At 45.7% G+C, this 23,297-nt stretch overlaps 1 protein-coding gene across 5 annotated transcripts in view; it reads left to right on the forward strand.

Moving 5' to 3' along the window:
* TTYH3 (tweety family member 3) overlaps positions 1-23,297 on the forward strand; it is an 84,630-nt gene that overhangs the window by 29,462 nt on the left and 31,871 nt on the right. For all 5 annotated transcript variants that reach the window (XM_077274758.1, XM_077274759.1, XM_077274761.1 and 2 more), the window contains exons 3-7: positions 6,144-6,255; positions 9,965-10,185; positions 13,459-13,554; positions 20,797-20,869; positions 21,626-21,701. In XM_077274758.1, the coding sequence (XP_077130873.1) occupies positions 6,144-6,255; positions 9,965-10,185; positions 13,459-13,554; positions 20,797-20,869; positions 21,626-21,701 (578 nt within the window). The remainder of the gene's footprint in view (positions 1-6,143; positions 6,256-9,964; positions 10,186-13,458; positions 13,555-20,796; positions 20,870-21,625; positions 21,702-23,297) is intronic.

Below are 23,297 nucleotides of genomic sequence, written 5' to 3' on the forward strand. Positions count from 1 at the left end.
TTCCCACCGCTGCACAACATCCAGGTTATTGGCCATGTTACAAATTGAATGCTCACTTGCAGCCAATCGATTCTTTTAGGATTCTCACATAGATGGGAATATAATCTAGTCCTGAAGTCAAAATAATCTGATTACTGCATCCGGAACCCAAATAGGAGGCAGCAGGGGGGTGCGCGGCGGGACGCTCTGCTCCGCATGATCACTTTTATAGATGGCTGCCTAGTGGGGGCGATCTCTGAGACCACCTGTTTACCCGGATTGGCAGGCATTATTCATTTACCCAATAAATGGCCATAGAAATCCACTTTTAAATGTACATACTTAAAGGGGTTTTCTACACTTACTACAGGGGCCAAATTGCAAAAGGTTTGTTAAAATCAGCAACTTTGCAATTCACTTCTTATTAGAAATCCTCTCCGTTCTCAACTGTGAGCTAAAATGTCATTGCAGAGTCCTTAGCGGTCTAGTTGGACAAGCCCACATAGGACTCTGCGGTGACATTTTCATTTAGCTGTCCAAAAATGGGGGTTTCAGGGTTGATTTGCTGGCACATTCTTGAGAGGCGATCAGATGAGCCCTGCACCCGCTTTATTATTTACCAAGCATAGCGCCATACATTTTGAAGTGGCGGTGTGCGGTATTGCAGCAATGACTTTGGAGACAATTGAGCTGCAGTACCGGGAGCAGCCACTACAAAGCGTACTGTGCCTGGTAGACAATGACGAAAACGTGATGCCCCCGGGGCACAGCTTGTCCCTCAGTCAGCTGATCGGTGGGGATGATGGAAGTCAGTCCTATTAATCTCATATTGATGGCATTTTCTAGTCTTAGTATCTCAGTCCAGGAAAACCCTCTTTAAAGTTTTGGGATTACAGGGGTGCTGACCTGCGCTGTAACCTGGAGTGGCAGTGATGGGTGCGACTCTATAGAGATCTATGGGAGGTGCAGAAGCTTTGGGTGAGATTTGGTCCCCAGGGGTTCACATACTTTTGGCCAAGTGTTTATTTTCTTTCTTGGTGTAGTCTGAAAGCAACAATGTCTACCTGACCCCTTCCCCATGTTCTGTCCATGTATCCTTGGGGTGATCATTTCTGATGAAACCTACTATTTGGGGCCCCCACATCAGCCCGCAGCCGCCCGCGTGAGCAGGAATGTTGTTTTGTAGTCATGTGCAATTTTTACGCTTTAGTTCCTCATCATTTTCTTTCATTTCCTCCTCAAGCATTGCTTTTCTTCTTGCTTACACGTGATCAGGACAATATTTCTCAGAGCTGAGTTTTTGTTACAATTGTATCCAGTCTGGACAGTTCTCTATAAGCCCTGACGCTTTCTGTAAGATGTCCTGATTTCTCTGTGGATTTTTTCCCCATTATATGGAGATGCTCACACTCGTGTGTTGTCCTGTAATCCGCGGCAAGATCTGCAGCGTCTGGAAATGACAGCAAGCAGAGATCTCGCGCAACAGTAGAGTACCAAGATTAAAGGCTTAATTCCAACTTTGTAAGCATCTAAAGGATAGATGACTTGGTGATCACTGGGACCTCGGCTGATTCCGAGAGCAAGACCCTGAAATAGAGCGGTGGCTGCGTATGCCCTGTTATTGGCAGTCCTATAGACCATTAGGGAATCAGTGGCTGAGCATGCTCTGTATCTGACAGTCCTATAGATAATGAAGGAATCGGGGTCCGAGCATGCTCTGTATCTGACAGTCCTATAGATAATGTAGGAATCGGGGTCCGAGCATGCTCTGTATCTGACAGTCCTATAGATAATGTAGGAATCGGGGTCCGAGCATGCTCTGTATCTGACAGTCCTATAGATAATGAAGGAATCGGGGTCCGAGCATGCTCTGTATCTGACAGTCCTATAGACAATGAAAGAATCGGTGACCGAGCATGCTCTGTATCTGACAGTCCTATAGATAATGTAGGAATCGGGGTCCGAGCATGCTCTGTATCTGACAGTCCTATAGATAATGAAGGAATCGGTGGCCGGGCATGCTTTGTATCTGACAGTCCTATAATAAAGGAGTTGGTGGCCAAGCATGCTCTGTATCTGACAGTCCCATAGACAATGAAGGAATCAGTGGCTGAGCATGCTCTGCATCTGACAGTCCTATAGATAATGAAGGAATCTGTGACCGAGCATGCTCTGCATCTGACAGTCGTATAGATAATGAAGGAATCGGGGTCCGAGCATGCTCTGTACCTGACAGTCCTATAGACAATTAGGGAATCAGTGGCTGAGCATGCTCTGTATCTGACAGTCCTATAGACAATTAGGGAATCAGTGGCTGAGCATGCTCTGTATCTGACAGTCCTACAGATAATGAAGGAATCGGTGGCCAAGCATGCTCTGTTTCTGACATTCCTATAGATAATGAAGGAATTTGTGGCTGAGCATGCTCTGTATCTGACAGTCCTATAGAGAATGAAGGAATCGGGGTCCGAGCATGCTCTGTATCTGACAGGCCTATAGAGAATGAAGGAATTGGGGTCCGAGCATGCTCTGTTTCTGACAGTCCCATAGACAATGAAGGAATCAGTGGCTGAGCATGCTCTGCATCTGACAGTCCTATAGACAATGAAGGAATCGGTGGCCGAGTATGTGCTGTATCTGACAGTACTATAGATAATGAAGGAATCGGTGGCCGAGTATGCTCTGTATCTGACAGGCCCATAGATAATGAATAAAGCTGTGGCACGTGCTCTGCTCCTTTCTAATCGGGTGTTTCAGTGCCTCGGTCTCAGGGTCAGTCGGACACTTTGCAGTCAGCACGTTTTCACTTATATTGGCCATTTTAGACTATTAATTACATACTAGTAATTGTCTGTAACGAGGATTAGATGACCTTAGATGACCCCTTTTAGGGATAGCCGCTTCTTCTAGCTTTGCACAATGCTGTCCCTGCCTCACCTGCAGCCGCATACCCCCGCGTGTGGCACTGTGGGGGCCCTTGGCTTTTGCACATAAGTACCTGTGACTTATTAATATGGTGGTGGCATTGTGCCCTTGGTGACATAATCTCCCGTTTCCCCACTTTTTTCCCCGTATTCAGTGATGCATGCGGTTTCCCCACTTTCTCCCCCGTATTCAGTGATGCTTGCGGTTTCCCCACTTTCTCCCCCGTATTCAGTGATGCATGCGGTTTCCCCACTTTCTCCCCCATATTCAGTGATGCTTGCGGTTTCCCCACTTTCTCCCCTGTCTTCAGTGATGCATGCGGTTTCCCCACTTTCTCCCCGTATTCAGGGATGCATGCGGTTTCCCCACTTTCTCCCCGTATTCAGGGATGCATGCGGTTTCCCCACTTTCTTTCCCCTGTATTCAGTGATGCATGCGGTTTCCCCACTTTCTCCCCTGTCTTCGGTGATGCATGCGGTTTCCCCACTTTCTCCCCTGTCTTCAGTGATGCATGTGGTTTCCCCACTTTCTCCCCCGTTTTCAGTGATACATGTGGTTTCCCCACTTCCTCCCCCGTCTTCAGTGATGCTTGCGGTTTCCACACTTTCTCCCCTGTATTCAGTGATGCATGTGGTTTCCCCACTTTCTCCCCCTGTATTCAGTGATGCATGCGGTTTCCCCACTTTCTCCCCCGTATTCAGTGACGCATGTGGTTTCCCCACGTTCTCCCCCGTATTCAGTGACGCATGTGGTTTCCCCACGTTCTCCCCCGTATTCAGTGATGCATGTGGTTTCCCCACTTTCCCCCCCCCCGTATTCAGTGATGCATGTGGTTTCCCCATTTTCTCCCCCGTATTCAGTGATGCATGTGGTTTCCCCACTTTCTCCCCCGTATTCAGTGATGCATGCGGTTTCCCCACTTTCTCCCCGTATTCAGTGATGCATGTGGTTTCCCCACTTTCTCCCCCGTCTTCAGTGATACATGTGGTTTCCCCACTTCCTCCCCCGTCTTCAGTGATACATGTGGTTTCCCCATTTTCTCCCCCGTATTCAGTGACGCATGCGGTTTTCCCACTTTCTCCCCTGTATTCAGTGATGCATGCGGTTTCCCCACTTTCTTTCCCCTGTATTCAGTGATGCATGTGGTTTCCCCACTTTCTCCCGTCTTCAGTGATGCTTGCGGTTTCCCCACTTTCTCCCCTGTATTCAGTGATGCATGCGGTTTCCCCACTTTCTTTCCCCTGTATTCAGTGATGCATGTGGTTTCCCCACTTTCTTTCCCCCGTATTCAGTGATGCATGCGGTTTCCCCACTTTCTCCCCCGCATTCAGTGATGCATGCGGTTTTCCCACTTTCTTTCCCCTGTATTCAGTGATGCATGTGGTTTCCCCACTTTCTTTCCCCCGTATTCAGTGATGCATGTGGTTTCCCCACTTTTTCCCCCGCATTCAGTGATGCATGCGGTTTTCCCACTTCCTCCCCCGTCTTCAGTGATGCATGCGGTTTTCCCACTTTCTCCCCTGTATTCAGTGATGCATGCAGTTTTCCCACTTTCTCCCCTGTATTCAGTGATGCATGCGGTTTCCCCACTTTCTTTCCCCCGTATTCAGTGATGCATGTGGTTTCCCCACTTTCTTTCCCCCGTATTCAGTGATGCATGCGGTTTCCCCACTTTCTCCCCCGCATTCAGTGATGCATGCGGTTTCCCCACTTCCTCCCCCGTCTTCAGTGATGCATGTGGTTTTCCCACTTTCTCCCCGTATTCAGTGATGCATGCGGTTTCCCCACTTTCTTTCCCCTGTATTGTGATGCATGTGGTTTCCCCACTTTCTTTCCCCCGTATTCAGTGATGCATGCGGTTTTCCCACTTCCTCCCCCGTCTTCAGTGATGCATGCGGTTTTCCCACTTTCTCCCCGTATTCAGTGATGCATGCGGTTTTCCCACTTTCTCCCCGTATTCAGTGATGCATGTGGTTTCCCCACTTTCTCCCCCGTCTTCAGTGATGCATGTGGTTTCCCCACTTTCTCCCCCGTCTTCAGTGATGCATGTGGTTTCCCCACTTTCTCCCCCGTATTCAGTGATGCATGCGGTATTCCTCCGGATTCTTCGTCTGATGCTCGCCTATGGGCTGCGGCTGCAGTCAGGACATTGAGTGCGTCCCTTGCACGTTTATCATGGCCGTCCTGGCTGCCAGGGAGGCTTTCTGTCCTCTGGCTTTTCTCTGCACATATATCATGGCCATCCTGGCTGCTCCTCATCTAGGTCAGCGTCGGTCTGAGTATTATCGCATCCAGGGCGGCCTCGCATGTATAACGGACGGATGTCACCAGGGTTACAGCTGCTGGGGGAATGAATGGGGTGTTTTAGGATTCCTAAATCTTCAGCTGGGATATCCTCTGTTAAAGGGGGATCGCTGGGATATGCAATCACTTTCCGATCAGTGACGTCCAACTTCTGGGACCCCACCAATCCTCATAATGAAGGGTCTGAACGCCGGTGTAACACTGCATCCCCTTGTGTGTACCCTGTAGCCTGATGCCTGGACCTCCCGCTGTGCAGGGAGCTGTGGAGGGGCCCTATTCACATGAAGGGGTGGTCAGGGTGCTGATGTGCGGGGGAGAGTAGTGCCCCACCACCGTTGTCCCCTTCCCAGGATTAGTTGAGGATCCACAGATCAGACCTCATTGACCATAAAGTGATAACCCGTCCTAGTGATACCCCTCTGATTGTCGCCCAGAACGTTACATGAGCCGAATAAAATGAGATGACATTGCTCTAGTGCATCCCGAAGAAACAAAGAAGCTTTACCAATGGGGTGTTTGAAGAAAAAAAAAATTACTGTTTTGTGTTTACAGCTGCTATGCCGACCTATGTGTCTCCACGGTTACAGACTACAAACAAACCCTCCGTAGTCTGATCCCAGTTAGTCATGTGTTCTACTTCTCCAGATTAGCAAGAAAAAAGGTCCGCTAGATGAAAGCAACATACGACTGCGGGATGTATGTATGTATTACTGGATTGGACATGGTCAGGCCGGATCTCGCAGCTGTTACCCATCATATCCTGCATTGTGCGGAGACATTTTGGTGCCTTTCCCAGTGTTTTAGAATGTGTTTTTTTTTTTTTTTCTTTCCCCAGCCATTTCCTTGGTGAGATATGTTTCTGTCGGTCGCCCGAGCTTCTCCTCCTCTAGGTGTTTTACATAATAAGTCATTTCTGCTCCGTTTCTCCCTTGCAGCGCTGGCATCGCTGTTGGTTTCTATGGTAACGGGGAGACCAGCGATGGCATCCACCGAGTGACATATTCGCTGAGACATGTCAACCGCACCGTGGCAGGAATCCAGGATCGGGTTAGTAGCAATAAGTCACTTTTTTTTGCTTCTGCTCAGCTTTGTGTGTAATGCGCCCTATATGTCTGTGTGCACCACAAACCGACAGCGTCCGCCATGTTACGTGCGCGGCACTCCTGTGGACTATAAGATGGGGTCAGGGTTGTAGAGCTGCTGCAGGTTTCACCACTGCACATTGAAAATGATGAAATCTGCAATTCGATTGATGCTGCGGATCAACAATCTGCAGCCGATTTTACTGCCCGCAAATTGGTGGTGGAAGGTCGGCGGCCCCACCTGTGGCGTGCGGAGGTCGGCGGCCCCACCTGTGGCGTGCGGAGGTCGGCGGCCCCACCTGTGGCGTGTGGAGGTCGGCGGCCCCACCTGTGGCGTGCGGAGGTCGGCGGCCCCACCTGTGGCGTGCGGAGGTCGGCGGCCCCACCTGTGGCGTGCGGAGGTCGGCGGCCCCACCTGTGGCGTGCGGAGGTCGGCGGCCCCACCTGTGGCGTGCGGAGGTCGGCGGTCCCACCTGTGGCGTGCGGAGGTCGGCGGCCCCACCTGTGGCGTGCGATAATTCCCAAAATACAGCCTCTTGCCCAAGACGATAGTTTTAATAAAAAGGGAACAGAATATTCCCCCTTCAGCAGACTCGTGAGTCCAATAGTAAGCAACTTCCCCAATTCTGACATTTGTGTTTCTGGAATAAGCGCAGATTGCCGAGTTGTCTGGTTGTACAGTGCACGTGATCATGTCCGATGGATATGTAATACCGTATATATACCAGCTGCCCCCGACAGCCGGACTGCAGCACCTCACAATGGACGGGATGCATTGCTTTCCTGTTATTCAGGGTCGTTCATGGTATCGGGAAGAGCATGAAATTCTTGTATGCCCGTGTGACACCTCCCGTACCCAATATACAGAAACCCTTCTCCATACTTTGTACTTGTTCTATGGTGTCTTCTATGGACAGTGACGAGCGTCTCTCGCTTAGGACCTGTCACACACACAGTCCATTAATTGAAATGGTTGCAGTGTAATACTTCATCTCTCCTGCGGGCGTGCTGTAGGGAAACACAGCAGCCAGAATTCCCAGCAGTTTGCAGCAGTTAGACACTTTGTGTGTTTGGCATATTTCATTATCCACAGCGGAGAACAGCTTTTAATAGGGTTGTCTCATTGTAGCCCTTTATTGGGGTAGGCAGAGACCCTCTGGTCTGGCTCCTAATATAATAGTACTTGCCCGCCATGTAATACATGAGTGACAGACGCTGCTTATTAGTTTCTGTCCGCACCATTTTATAAAGGAGGGCCCCGCTATAAAAATCCTTTAAAATTAAATTAGGATTTGGTATCCATTTAATTTAAGAATTGTTTTTTTTGTTTGTTTGTTTGGTTTTTTTGGGGGGGGTTTACTTAATGTATAATTGGGTGTCATTAATAATTTCAGTAAATCCTTTGTTTGGCTTCAGAATGAGTTAACTAAGAATCTGTCAGTGAGCTCAGAGTTTGTAAGACTTTTTTAAGCGGCTCTCATTGGAGTTATGACCACAGACCACATATAAGTTGAACTGAACTTTGCTGTGGTCATAAATGGGTGCAAAAAAAAAAGCTCTAAAAAATGCAAGAAAAGATCTCACGAACGCTAAAAGCTTATTGACGGATTCTCAGTAGAACTCATTCTGCAGCCGGAAACAAAGAACCTGTAAAAGGCAAACTGAAGCATTTTCAAAGAAAGCCAATTGCATGTTTTTTGTAGTTTTTTTTTTTTTTGCCCAAAATGCATGTTTTTTTAAGTTTTTTTGTTTTGTTTTTAAAAAGCACAACCCTAAGTTCTGAGTTTATATTCTACACTAGACTGTGGCCCGATTCTAACGCATCGGGTATTCTAGAATATGCATGTCCCCGTAGTATATGGACAATGATGATTCCAGAATTCGCGGCAGACTGTGCCCGTCGCTGATTGGTCGAGGCAACCTTTATGACATCATTGTCGCCATGGCAACCATTATGACATCTACGTCGATACTGTGCCCGTCGCTGATTGGTCGAGGCAACCTTTATGACATCATCGTCGCCATGCTGTGCCCGTCTCTGATTGGTCGAGGCCTGGCGGCCTCGACCAATCAGAGACGCGGGATTTCCAGGACAGACAGACAGACAGACAGACAGACAGAAAAACCCTTAGACAATTATATATATAGATTATGGTAAAAGTGATTCGGACAACTAGACCCTCAGACCCCTAAAGGTAAACGCTTTGGATTTCCTGGTCACGTCTGAAATTGATGAAACCTGAAAAAAAACACCTGGGGGTCTGCACCTGCACAGAAAGATTGGGGGGGATATTGCCTGCATAGTGCCACCTATTATTGGGGTATCTATTTAGGAGCACTGCTGTCTAGTTGACCCTGCAGGGCGCCTCCTCGTTCCGGAGGACCTCTCCTATCCTGCATTTCACGCACTGTTCATTATGTGTAATACTGTGTAATGCTTGATTTTTCCTGCGGAGGCGCTGCAGGCAAACTAAAAACGTACTTCCACAGCTGATCACTGCATTGTCAGCAGGATGACAATTTATTGATAAGCTTATTGTCAATCAACCCGTGTAATAAATAGGGCTGTAAAGAGCGTAGTGCCCCTTTAATAATATCCGCATTATAATACAAAGTCCAGTGCAGTGCTAGGTCCAGCAGCACACGGTTATTATGGAGGAGCTCAGTGGGTCATGTATGCAGCCAGCTCCCTCTAGTGGCAGCTATAGAGTCACAGTGTTAACCTCTTAGTTTTTTTTCTTTTTTTCCTGTCTACATGGCCTTATGAGGCTTTGATTTTTGCGGAACGACTGGTAGTTGTGACTGACGCCATTCACTTCTCTTATGAACTTAAAAATGGGAAAACCTTTTTTATACATGTGGGTGAAATGGTTAAAAAATAAATAAATAAATTAAATAAAAATGAATCCTCCTCAAAAATGGCTGAACTGCGTTTTATGTTCCTTGTGCGATAAAAATGACATGTCCACATTAGTTCTCCGAGTGAGTACAATTACAGTGATGTCAAACTTGTTTGTTTTTATTATTTTATATTCTTTATTTTTTTAGTGACTTTAATATAAAATTCTTAACTTGGGCGACAAACTTGTATTTTATTTATTTATTTTACGTTTTCCAAGACCCATCATATATATATTATTTTACCTTTCCAGTAATAGAGCTGTATGGAGGGTTGTTCATTTTGTGTGAAGCTGTAGTTTTTATTGGCGTCATTTTGGGGTACACACTAAATTTTGATTTTGCTTTGTATTTTTTTTTTTTTTTTTTTTTTTGGGGGGGGGGGGGGGGTAGAGGTTTGGAAACTGAAAACCTGCAGTTTTGTTCCAAACTGACACCCAACCAGGATCAGGGCACTGAAATGCCTCGGTTTTTGATGGCTAGCTAGCCCTGGTTGCTGCTGTTAGTGGCAGCTGCTGGCTGTAGAGCACAGCCGGCACCTGCTGCTCCATTTACTTGCACCATGTAATAGTGTAAAATGGAGCTGGAAGGGGTTAATTCTGTATGTGTGCAGGTGGTTTTGTGTTCTGTATCAAGAAAATTAAACTCTGATCCCTATGCAGAAGCTTTAGGACCTTAATTAAAACGATATTTAGGACCCATCAACATTAAAAGCCCAAAATGGCGACTAAAGACGTACGTTCCCTCCAACATACTTCTGTCGTCATTTCTTCTAGGTCTCGGAAACCACCATAGCTCTTAACCAAACCGTGGAACCAAATCTCCAAGAACTGGAAGCCATGTTTACAAAGCAGACGGATTACCTTCACATCGTGCAGAAACTTCAGGGTCTCCTGTACACCCTGGTGCAACAAACCTCCGATATCCCGTTCTGGAAGAATACGGATGTCTCAATGGACGACTTAGCCGCACAAGTGGATCTGTTTGACTGGTACAGGTAAGGCAGTGCCAGCCCCATTACACCTCCGCACAAGGATGTGATGAAACGTTCCTTAAAGACGGTATTCTTAGGTTATTTAATTGCTTTAATTAGTTAGACACCATGAAATTAAGCAAGTCTGTGATGTACTTGCTTATTCTATCTGCTGTCATTCTCCTGCAACGGGAGCCTTTATCTTTCACTGTGTAGAGCTGGTTTCCATTGCGCTTAACCACCTGCCTGAGTGTACACAGCAGTTACGTTCCATAAGACGAGTTAATCCGCACATCCCAGCCTCCTCTCTGCAGCACATTGATTTCTAATACATCAGTTATCTGTTTACCTCCTACCACTCAGCTCCTGACAAGCTGCTGTTATAAAGCTGGCAAAATCACCATTCCCTCAGCTGTCAGAGTAGGTTTCCTAAACTCAGCTCTTACTCTCCAGAGCTGTATGCTTATTTCCTTCCCTGTTACCGCTGTGTAAATACAGTGATGGCAGTGTACAATCCAGAACAAACCACTGATGGCTGAGCTTAAGGCTATATGCACACGTTGCAGATTTGCCTGTGGAATTTTCTGTGCAGATTCTGCATTTCTTGGCAGAAACTGCAGGTCAGAATCTGCACCTTTTTTTTGGTATGTGCACACGTTGCAGATTTTTGTGCGGATTTCTTCCTTTTTTTTTTACCCCTGCAGATTTCTATTATGGAATGGGTGCAGAAACGAGCAGATCTGCACAAAGAATTGACATGGTCCTTTTTTGAATCCGCTGCGTTTTCTGTGCAGATTTTTCTGCACCATTAGCACAGCATTTTTTTTTTTTTTTTTGCCATTGATTGACATTGTACTGTAAATCACTTGCAGATCTGCAGCATCTGTGTGGTAAAAAAAAGCTGCAGATCTGCAGGAAATCTGCAACGTGTGCACATACCCTTAGGGCTTGTTTACATGTTGCATTTTTGCTGCAGGCTTTTTTCCACTTGTTTTTTGCGGCAAAGAAAAACCAAAGCATTTCACAGTACCAGCAAAAGTCAGTGAGAATTCTACAATCAAATACACATTCTGCTTATTTTCTGCATGTTTGAACCGTCAACGCGTTTTTTTCGGATCTGCAGCATTTTTGCAATGCTTTTTATTCATTCAAAGGGGTAAAACGCAAAAGAAAACTGCACACGGAAAACTTATATTTTATGCTGTGTTTTTCCTGAATGCTTTGCTGGTTTGGTCGCTCGCTCTTTTTTGATCGCTCGCTCTCTTTTGGTCGCTCTCGCTCTCTTTTGGTCGCTCTCGCTCTCTTTTGGTTGCTCGCTCTCGCTCTCTTTTGGTTGCTCGCTCTCGCTCTCTTTTGGTTGCTCGCTCTCTTTTGGTTGCTCGCTCTCTTTTGGTTGCTCGCTCTCTTTTGGTTGCTCGCTCTCTTTTGGTTGCTCGCTCTCTTTTGGTTGCTCGCTCTCTTTTGGTTGCTCGCTCTCTTTTGGTTGCTCGCTCTCTTTTGGTTGCTCGCTCTCTTTTGGTTGCTCGCTCTCTTTTGGTTGCTCGCTCTCTTTTGGTTGCTCGCTCTCTTTTGGTTGCTCGCTCTCTTTTGGTCGCTCGCTCTCGCTCTCTTTTGGTCGCTCGCTCTCGTATTCTTATCTTCCCACCTTCCAGCCCTGGCTGTACCTTCATCACCACTTTAAGGAGCACTCATCCGCTAGTAATACCAGGATCCTTTTTTTTGGTTAGGTTTGGATGAAATCCAGAATACATTCGATGTAACTTTGCACTGTTGTCCATTCATGGCATAGTGAGCCGTTTCGCTCCTGACTAAGCTTTTGTCTATCAGTCACATTTGGACTAGTTCTTAATCCATCGAATCTCCATCGAGCACTGAGCAGGTTTGGTCGCTCTAGGTAAATCCTCTGCAGTGTGATGACACGCGGCCCCCTGGAAGCGCTTCAAGGGAACCTATCACACACCCCCCCCCCCAGGCGTTTTTAACTAGGTGACAAGTCACACAGTACCATTTTAATCGCTACGACGTCGCAGCGATCGTATGATTATCGCTCCAGCGTCGTAGACTGCGGTCACACGTTGCAATCACGGCGCTGGAGCGATGCCGAAGTCCCCGGGTAACCAGGGTAAACATCGGGTAACTAAGTGCAGGGCCGCGCTTAGTAACCCGATGTTTACCCTGGTTACCAGCGTAAACGTAAAAAAAACAAACAGTACATACTTACATTCCGGTGTCTGTCCCCGGCGTTCTGCTTCTCTCCACTATGTAAGCGCCATAGCCGGAAAGCAGAGCGATGACGTCACCGCGTCACCGCTGTGCTCGCTTTCCGGCCGGCAGGCGCTCACACAGTGGAGAGAAGCAGAACGCCGGAGGACAGACACCGGAATGTAAGTATGTACTGTTTGTTTTTTTTACGTTTACGCTTGTAACCAGGGTAAACATCGGGTTACTAAGCGCGGCCCTGCGCTTAGTTACCCGATGTTTACCCTGGTTACAAGCGAACACATCGCTGGATCGCTGTCACACACAACGATCCAGCGATGTCAGCGGGTGATCAAGCGACGAAAGAAAGTTCCAAACGATCTGCTACGACGTACGATTCTCAGCAGGATCCCTGATCGCTGCTGCGTGTCAGACACAGCGATATCGTAACGATATCGCTAGAACGTCACGAATCGTACCGTCGTAGCGATCAAAATGGTACTGTGTGACGGTACCCTAAAAGAGCCACCTTTTGCAGCAGTAATGCTGCATTCTGACAAGGTGGCTCTTTTAGTTATTGGTGCTGTAACTGCAGAAATAATCAGTTTTGTAATTTGTCCTAAATACCGTACCTTTTCTTCAGTCAAGGAGGCAGGCGTTTACAAAACTGATTATTTCGGCAGTTACAGCAACCAGAACTAAAAGAGCCACCTTGTCAGAATGCAGCATTACTGCTGCACAAGGTGGCTCTTTTAGTTCACCTGGGGAGGGGGGGTGACAGGTTCCCTTTCAGTCACAGCTGAACACTTTATCTGCACTCTTTGGTTTTTAACGAGCCCCGTCACTGCTTATTATGGCCACTTTATAAAACACGAGATTTATACTTTTACTTTTTATTTTCCCTAAAGGTTTTTGGGAGTATTTTATATTGTCCATTGTCCCAACCCTGACTATACAAACTAGCTGGGGCTGGCCTTTATAACTGGTGGGCCACCATCTGGTGACAGGTTGGTAGCCCTCGTTTTCAACCCCAGCTGTCATTCGTCTTCTTATATGTTATACATGGGCATTGGCTGAATGTGTGTCTTCTTTTTCCAGGTGGTTAGGGTACCTGGGCCTGCTCCTTTTTCATGTCTTCATATGCCTCTTGGTGCTGTTCGGCCTGATACGAAACTCGAAGGCGATTCTGGCAGGGTGAGTAGTCCTGGTCCAAATGTATGACTCTGGGTATTTTATCAGCGTAGCGGTATTACTCCTTCCAACCCTGGTGCGTATATGTGTATATATAGCATTTTCATCTGAAGGTTAACATAAAGTGGATTTGACAGTTTAGCCTGTGGCACCGGCGTTGGCTGTGTGCAGTAACCCAAATCTGAAGCGCCACCTCCAGTGCCTGGGAATGGAGAGGACGTTGTGATCAATAGTGGCCTATACAATCAAGTGGTAAGAGCGTTAGATCTGTCTCTCCCATGACTCTCTTACTGGATATTGATAAGTTGTCATTGCACCCAGGGGGCCTGACACAGGCTCTGGTGTCAGCCTTGTGTATTTCATTAAGGGTATGTGCACACATTGCAGATTCGTGTGCGGATTTTTCCCCTCAGATTCTGAAAAATCTGCAGGTAAAACACCCTGCATTTTACCTGCTGATTTACCGCGGTTTTTGTGCAGTTTTCACATGCGGTTTGACACCTGCTTATTCCAGTTATGGAGCAGGTGTAAAACGCTGCGGAAGAATTGACATGCTGCGGAAAATAAACCGCAGCGTTTCCGCACGGTATTTTCCGCAGCATGTGCACCTGCAGATTTTGTTTTCCATACGTTTACATGGTACTGTACATCGCATGGAAAACTGCTGTGAATCCGCAGCGTCAAATCTGCTGCAGATCCGCAGCCAAATCCGCAACGTGTGCACATACCCTAATAGCCTTAGATTGTCAAACAGTGACGGACAGCAATACACAGCAATGCAAGACTGTTGTTGCGTATTATGTGAGCAATCGAAAGAGAATATTTTTTTTTCCAAAATAAATGTATAATATCTCATTTAAAATATATGGTTTATCCATTAAGAATCCCCAAATAGTGCTAAAATGTAATTTAAAAAAATACGTACACATGGTTAAATTTGTCAAAAATGGGGAAAAGAATTGTTCACACTGTTCATACCTCACCCTTGAATGCTCCTAGTGTATTCAATTTATCAGTGCACAGGGGCCAGGCAGGGTCCATCCCGTAAGGAGATAGAGCGCACAAAAAGTTGTTCCCGCACTCGCATTTCTATACTAAATTGATAATCACTTTAAAATATTCTGTAAATGTTTTTGTATTTTGTGATTCTTCTTCTTCAAAAAAAAAGACAGAATTGCTGTTTTGCACAATTTTACATCCTTTTCACTACAAAAAAAAATGTATAATGGCCGACCAATGAGTTATGTATGAGCACCCCTAAAATGGTACACTGGGCACTAATAATTGTAAATTGGTGTAAACCTGTGCATCTGTTCATGGCTGACATGTAATATCTGACTTTCCCGGCCCCTGAAATGGAGAGGATTACTAAATCAGCCCCGCGCTTGTCATCTGCGGTTCTGTAACTCCCATAGACGTGAATTGGATATCTAGAAATGCCGTATGTTTTGGCCATGAGTGTCTGAGGTTGGAATACCCCTTTAAACTCGGCCTTGTGGGAAGATCTTTGAAATTGTGTGTGGTTTAAGAATCGGACTATTGGGCCCCCTTCAATCATCAGGCGCTTGTCTTCCCCCATTGTTTCCATGACTACAGCCCGAAGGCCGGTTGGGCATGTTCTCTGAGTGAAGTAGCAGAATGCATGTGCGACCTGCCCCTCTATTCAACTACTCCTGGCTGCGGATAGAGGACACAAGTCCCTTGTTGTGACAATATGTGGGGGTCCCAGCACAGGACCCACATCTATCATAAGTGTATAGGTGATTAACTTGTATAGTCTGAAATATCCCTTTAAGAAGCCAGTATTTGTTTCTCGTTTATCACATACCCACAACAGCCAATCAGAGCTCAGCTTTAATCTCTCGCATTGCTCTGGTAAAATGAAAGCTGTTCTGTGATTGGTTGCTATGGACAACGAGGCCTGTATTACCTCCAGACAGATTTGAGGCCTGTTGTGTAGTTTTATATTAAAATTAAACTGTACGAAACTGCCTCTGCTCTACAGGCGCTAGGATTTTGATGTGATTTCCATGGTTACGCACAGCGGCTGGTGTTTGGCACTGTGTCAGATATTTGTCTAATCTTTTATCTGAAAAGGAGAAATAAATTAATAAATGGTGCATTTGTCCCCGGGAGGGAAGGCGAACTTCGCCAATGAATGTGCTCTTATTAAATGCTATGATTCATATATTTTACCTACTTTAAAGTCTAAAACCCCTGATTACAATGATGCCGTCAAGTGCATGCAGCACCGGCAGCTTTATATAGACGACTACAACAAGTCTGACATTTCTCCTATATTTTTTCAGCTTTAGCGTGGAATAACTATCTTCATGGAGCTGTGAATGGAGTGAAAGCAATGCTTCCTGGGATACAATTATGCAAATTAGCTCTCTGCCATAAGTGTGAGGGAAGGGGGTGGTTTCCTAATGACACTGATATTCTTAGTTATGTTGAAAGACTTGTTAAAAGGTCAGACCAATTTAGCCAGTGCAGACTTAGAGTAGACGTCTGAAAATGCGACAGATTTATCACAGCGGCTCACGCCGGGCGATGAATCTGGCATGTTTCCGTTGGCAAAACTTTTTTTTGCACCCAAGTGTTGATGCATCTTAAGTCGCGCCCCTCAACCTTGATGCATAAAGTTGCACCAAAATCCGGTGTATTTTCACTGTCTACGCTCTGCCACAATATTAAATCCGCCCCACTGACTTATCGGGTAGCTTCCCACATTCTGGGCGAGATCGGATTCACTGCTTTTTCTCCATAGAGCATTGTGAATAAGGGTCTGTGCACACTTTAAGTATTTACTGCAGAAATATCTGCACCATCGCTTGGCAAGAAAAACGCAGTGTAAAATACTTTTGGGGGTTTTTTTTTGCCACATTTGCACGTAAAAAAAATAAGCAACATGTGTATGAGACTGTAAGAATCTCTTTCACTTTGCTTGTACTAGAAAATCCTTCAGGTTATGTGACAAAGTTGCCTAGTAAAAAAACTTTCCAAAAACGCAACGTGTGCCAGACCCTAAGACTCCAGACACAGTAGGACTCCTTGAGGTCATAGTCACGTCTTCAGTAGCACACTGCTCCTTTGCTTTCCACCTTGCTGCTTGTTGAGGTGGAGATGGACATTTTGGACCAATGACAGGCATGGCTGAATCGGTGGTTCGGTTTGTGAGCTCTCTCTAAGGGCGCAGTCAGATGGCCATACAAATAAGACCGCAATGCTCGGACTCTCCCGAACCAAATGTGACCACAAAAAAAATATATATATACAGCTGTCACTCTCTGGTCGGTAGGGCCGCCGGCCAGTCCGTGCATTATGATCCGATTTATATGGCGATCTGACTACTCCGTTAGAGACAGTTTTGTCTCTGTAAAATCGGCTAAGCGCAGGGACAAGAAGCTGGTTGAGTCCAGCAATCTGGCAAGCTTCATGGCAGCGTTTGCACGCTGTATAGCAAAGAGTTTGTAAGTGCTGCACTGCTAGCCTAGGAAACCGGCCACCTGTGTGACTGCGATGAACAGCAACGTCCTTAAGAACGGCGAGTATTTTTTAATTAAAAGTGAATTCCACAGTTTCATACTTTTTCAATCACTTTTACCCATTTAGGATGAGACTGCGCCTTGTAAGGAAACACAGTACAGCCATCAATTCGGCTTCCAAACCCTGCTGTGCACTAATGAGGGGCACCTACCCCAAAACAGGCATCTTTTTTTTTTAGATTTTTTTTTTGGCTTTTGCTAGCATGTTATCCATGTGGCAAGGCTCATTGTGTAGTTTTCTCACTCTACCGTTGTCCCTTTAAGGGTATGTGTCCACTTTCAGGATGGCCGGCGGTTTGGACAGAGCGGCAAACTTGCTCCGCGCAAAGCTCCGCCCCCTTCTGGAGACGCAATGATGCCGGATGTGTTCATTGCACACATCTGGCATCATCGCACCCCACACATAGGGCCCTGTGATTTACCTTGCGGCGTTGCAGCGTCGCCGCAAGGTACACGGACATGCTGCAATCTAAAAAGACGCGCCGCATGTCCGTTATTGCAGGGCCGCCGGGTGCATAGTGGAGACGGGATTTCATAAAATCCCCTCCACTATGCTGTAACATCTGGATGCTGCGGATTGAACGCTGTGGCTCCATGCAGCGTTCAATCCGCTGCTATTCCGGATGTAAAACGGCACTTGGACACATACCCTAAGGGTATGTGCACATGTCAGGATTTCTAGCAGAAATTTTCCTGACAAAAAACGGACATTTCTGCCAGAAAACTGCATGCGTTTTCTTCATGCGTTTTTGTGCTTTTTTTTTTCCAAATGCATAGAATTGCGGGAAAAACTTAATGCAAAATTAATGAACATGCTGCTTTTTTTTACCGCGATGCGTTTTTTTTTGCGGGAAAAAACGCACCATGTACACAAAACATGCAGAATGCATTCTAAATGATAGGATACATAATGTATGCGTTTTTAATGAGTTTTCATAGCGTTTTTATCGCAAAAAAAGCGAAAAAACCTGAACATGTGCACATACCCTAAATGTAGAGTTCACAGCATGACTCCATAGCACAGGATTTCCCTGTAGCCCCGCGATACCTTTGCCTTGCAGCTTTTGGGAAGTTTTTTTTTTTTTTGCTTGGCTTTGAGCTCAAAGTAATCCTCATTACTAATTCATTGACTATGTATCTGTACTTTGAAGTGTTTTCGCTCTTATGTAGCATCTTTTTCGCCTGCATACAAGTCTCCGCTGCGCTCAGGTTACAGGCAAAGAGGTGTCAGATGGCGAGAAACTTTCTCTTTGTTTTCTAACTACGTTAAGAGAAAATGATTACCTGGAATTTGACTCTTGTCTCCTTCAGCTAAGACTTTTGTTGAATCAATAGTTTTACTGTCCAAAACAATGAATGAAAAGTACTTTTAGGATTTGTTTAATATAAATCCTAAAAATCCTCTTCATTTAATCAATGTTTCGGACTGAAAAATTGTCAATTAAACAAACTTTTCAATAATAAATAAATAAATAAAAACACATTAAACCTTGTATTATCAGAGAAATATCTCTTGAGCCACTCCATTGCCCTCTGCCTATCCAGAATGGATTAGTCACTCTGAAAAACTGCTAAAAGCCATACCTATCCAAACCAGGCAAATCGCCAGCTCACTGAGGGATCAGATTACAGCTGATTATTGAAGTCTATGGAAAAGGCAACAGCACAGTGATAAAAGGTGACCGATCAGTTGCCTGTTCTTTCTAGTAAGTGTTTCTCACTCCAGTGCTGGATTCACAGCTATACAGCTCAGTGCTGCTAATGTCCTTTATGCTGCAGTTGCTTTTAAACAAGTACTACACAGACACAGGTGAGCAGGAATCCCTCATGTCTGTGTGTGCGTTGTATGGGGGACATTAGAGCAGCTAGTCTCCACCCACCAGCTCAGAGACAACTGAAATTTAGAGAGAGCCTGCAGACTGAGTCACGGGGTGTCCTGAAATGGTGTTCTACCTAGTGTGCATATACACAGAACAGCTTATTACGAATAGTTGCCTTAAAGGACAGGTACATGGCTTGCTTTCCAAATGTCATTGTCTTCAGACATCCAAAATATAGCTGCCATAGATTAAAGCCACTTTTACCTTAAACACCTTTCATTAGACCTTTTTATATACTGAAAAATTGTATTCCATGTCTTTTACTGATCCGGAGCTGCATTCATATATCCTACTAACTTCAGAGGTGCAATCGTCTATCCCCGTACTAAGTCATGATGTATTTCACTTCTGTGTTCTGAAGTCTTTAAATTGCAGATTCTCCACGCATCTAGTGTAAGAAAATTGTACCTTCTCCAGAGCTGCATTCACAATTCTGCTGTTTCTGAGCTGAGTTTTCCCTGCTGGCTCTGGGGAAGTGTACAGGCACATAATTTTCTGCACACCAGACACTGTACATTAAGCTGATATTGGAAAACGGTACTACTCCATGAAAGGAGCTGTTAGGGATGTGTCAGATGACAATTTGTGCAGTGTTCCCAATGATCAGCAGGTTTGTGAATGCAGCCCTGGAGTATAACACAGGGTGTAACTCATGGTTATTTTAACATGAGCAATATAATGCTTTTGCAAGATTAAAAGCTGGTTAATGTAGATTTTTGTAATGTGGACACCTTTTTAAAACTCCTTGCAGGTTATTGTACCCTGTAAGCCATTATGTTTTCTTGAGCTCAAAGCCCTTGAAAGTGTAGTGGATACACCCCTTAAAGGGACATGTCACTGGAAACAAGTAAATAAACTCATTAAAGGAAATCTGTCGCTTGACTCATGCAGCCATAACCCCGGGCAATATGAATCGCAGCCTGGTTATTCTAATGACCGAGGGTAAAGGAACCTTGCTGTTTAACCTTTTAGATGCTGCACCTTAGTGGATTTACATATGCAGTGGGCTTCTGTGTAAAAGTATTGGGGGGGGTCTAGTGATACGATCACAGTTTTGCAGCAGGCTGCCAAGGCAGCCAGGGGCCTATTGCAGGCCGGCTAAGTCCACCATTAGGCCTTGCCTGGAGGTGTAATACACTGCCATACAGACTGATATCATGTCTGGCAAGTGCTGCTTAGAGGCAGGAGTCACTCGTGTATGTGTGCTAACATCATACTAGTCTCCACTCACTAGCTCAGAGACAACCGAAACTTAGAGAGAGACCCTGCATAAATAAAAATGCTGTTGTGAGAGGACCGCTCTTCCTGAAAGCTGCTAGAAAGTGCAAAAAAAACTGTCCTGACACCTCGCTCCCCTAGTACTTTTGTGGGTGAAGTTTGGATCCATTAGTGGAAATATCCAGCTGTTATGGAAACTTTAAGACCTGAAAACTACAGCAGTCAGCAAAAGCAGCTGTTCTCTCCTGGCTGCAGAACAGCTGAATGGGATCAGTGAGGTTGTAGCCTGCAGTTGTGAGCAAGACCCTCTCCCTCCTCCGACCCTCGCTCTCCTCCAGCCCCCGGTGATGTGATGCCTTTACGTTTCGGCCACCATATGGCCTGAGTTGTAGTTTCTGTCTCCAAAGTTGCTAAAGATGTTGTCAGATGTGATCAGTCCTTTTACTTACTGAGCCCCAACAATCAGCTGCGAGGTGCAACACTACACACAACCTATGGTGGGGAGGGGGCGCTGTTTCTGAAAGAAAGCGGCCATGTTTTTCTAAACCCCTTTAAGTCTCATCTGTCCTTTAGTGATGTAGTCTTTTTTTTATTTCCAGGGTCTGCTTCCTTGGCGTCCTGGCGCTGATCATTAGTTGGGCATCGATGGGTCTGGAGCTTGCTGTGGCCGTGGTACGCACCTCAAAATGAAAGGGTCTGTCACAATTGGGCAGTCTGCAGTTACATAGTGATTAGACTTTATTCTTTTCAGGACCGGGCACTGACATGTCTGTTTTAGTAAATTATTTTTTTCCCGTAGTATACAATTCTGGGTCATGTCTCTTTTATTGCTCCATGTAGCACTGTTTCCCTGTTGTTCCTCTTAGAAATGAGTGAACAATTTCCAATGGTGCGGGGTTATGAAGCCAAAAAATAATATACTCCAAAGGGAAAAGGACTGCATTTACAGACCCCTGTTTTGGGTTTCCTGCTCCTTTTGGTGCAAAATTTGAGGCTGGCTAAAAAAGTGGATGAATGGCGTTCAAAAAGGGGGTCTCGTGGATAAATCCAGCCAATCGGTCTCTTACTTTGCACTGATGAGAGGCAAGAATCTCAAAACAGCTGTCCGAAGTTTTTTTTTTCCCCTTCGGAGTAGATTTTGGTTTGTCTTTTATATCCCAAGCCACGTGACAAGGCTTTTTAAAGGGCCAATGTTGACTTGTAGGATTGTAACCTCCAATAGGAGGCAGTAGAGTTTCCTGCATATGTAGCGGCTATTTGTACACATGGCCTGTAAATGTATCTATGGCAGTTTAACTTGAGCTTAGCTCAACTTTTACCCCTTTAGACCCTTTACTAACTCTGACATGTCACGAGTGGTGACCGGCCCCCTTCAATGATCTATGGTATAAAATGCTTGGTTTAACCCGTGTCTCCTTTATCATCAAGGGCTCCAGTGACTTTTGCGTGGACCCTGACAAATTTGTCGCCCAAGTCGTAGAAGAAAAATCTATCCTGAATGCAGGTAAGTGGATCGATGAAGCCTTGGCAATTTACAGGTTAACGGCTGATCACTCAATGTCAAGCAGCTGTTGCACAAGCAAATATAATCTAAGGAGTGAAAGTCTACAATGTATGTGCTGGATATCGAATAATAAGGGCAGGTGCAGACGACCGCTGCTTCCACATCTGAAAAAATCCGTCCGATTATGGTGGTCGGAGTGTGGTCGGTTTCTCCACCTTCTCTACAATATCAGCCCGTGAACATTGGACCGCACTCTGATATCATCCTGATGCTGTTTGATTTTGTTTTTCCATTGACCCGTAGAGTTGAATGGCCGGGTGCCATCCAATTCTCGGAGGCTAATCATGCATGCAGCATTTTTTTTTTTTTTCTTTGGGCCGAGTCATTCCTAGATCAAAAAAATCGGAAATGTGCGCAGCCCCATAGAATAACACGGGCACAAGTGCTATCCATCAAGACCACGCATAGTACTCATCCGAGTGATGTGGAGGTCTGCACTCTGCACATGCCCTTTATGACGGGGGTGGTCCCTCTGCACGAAGGATAAAGATGACGTTTAAAGATTAAAGGGATATATGCCTAAAAGGCAAAAGTGAAATAAAGGATTGGCGTATTTTCCAATGACCTGGGTCGAGATATCACATTTTACTGCTGGTTATTTGTTTCCTCTCCTCTCACCTTTTAAGCCTCACCCTGGCACACTACATCTGCTCCCCAGCCTCCATTAACAAAGATTAGACCCCCACTCGCCCCCCTAATGCTCAGCGTCTTCCATTAGTGCACTAAGCTGATCATACTCTCTTCTGTGTGTCATGATCTTTCGGCTTTTTAACCCTTTATAGCAGGTGATCGGCATAATGGCTTATTAGCGAGAGTTTTTCATTAGGATTATGCCGCCAGGCTGCGCTAACGCAAATTTCAGACATACGGCCCCCATTTGATCAATTGTATACATTATTTTACTATGAAATGTCACATTGTGACGTTATGGCTTATTGCTCCCATGGTCCGCAGGGACCAGCTGCTGGGATCCCACTGATTCTTGGGGTCTCGCCTGCACAGTGCAAACCATGTAGTGGCAAGCTGCGCAGGAGTGCTCAATGCCAGCAGGGTGCTTTGAAAGCAAGGGGTAAAGCAACACTGGTCTGTTTAGTAGCAAAAGCAGACAAGATGTGAGAGAACAATAGCACCGCCACATTCGACAGTAAGTCCAACAAGCTGGGCAGAGGCAGACAAAATCTAAAAATGGGTTAATTGAATTGGACATGGACAAGATGGCTTTGAGCCAGAGTAAAAGGCGCCATCAAATAGCTGTATGCGTGTCTGTCTGCCTCTTATAACATCCATATCCTTCTAGACATCTCCAGCTACTCCGCACTATTGCCGATAAATGTAATGTTCTCGTATTTACATGGTGTCCGGACTCGGTACAGCTCCAGTACGGGACCGGACAAGAAATCTACATTCTGGTGCATCCCGGTAACAAGATTTTGCACTTTGGAGATGAAGCTTTCATCCGCCGCTCTCGCTCATGTCTAATTTAGCAGCCTGTCACTCTGCGTTTGTATGAAACCTTATTTAAAACATCAGTGGAGG

Source organism: Ranitomeya variabilis, chromosome 7 (genome assembly GCF_051348905.1).
Source record: "Ranitomeya variabilis isolate aRanVar5 chromosome 7, aRanVar5.hap1, whole genome shotgun sequence".
NCBI classification, from domain to species: domain Eukaryota; kingdom Metazoa; phylum Chordata; class Amphibia; order Anura; family Dendrobatidae; genus Ranitomeya; species Ranitomeya variabilis.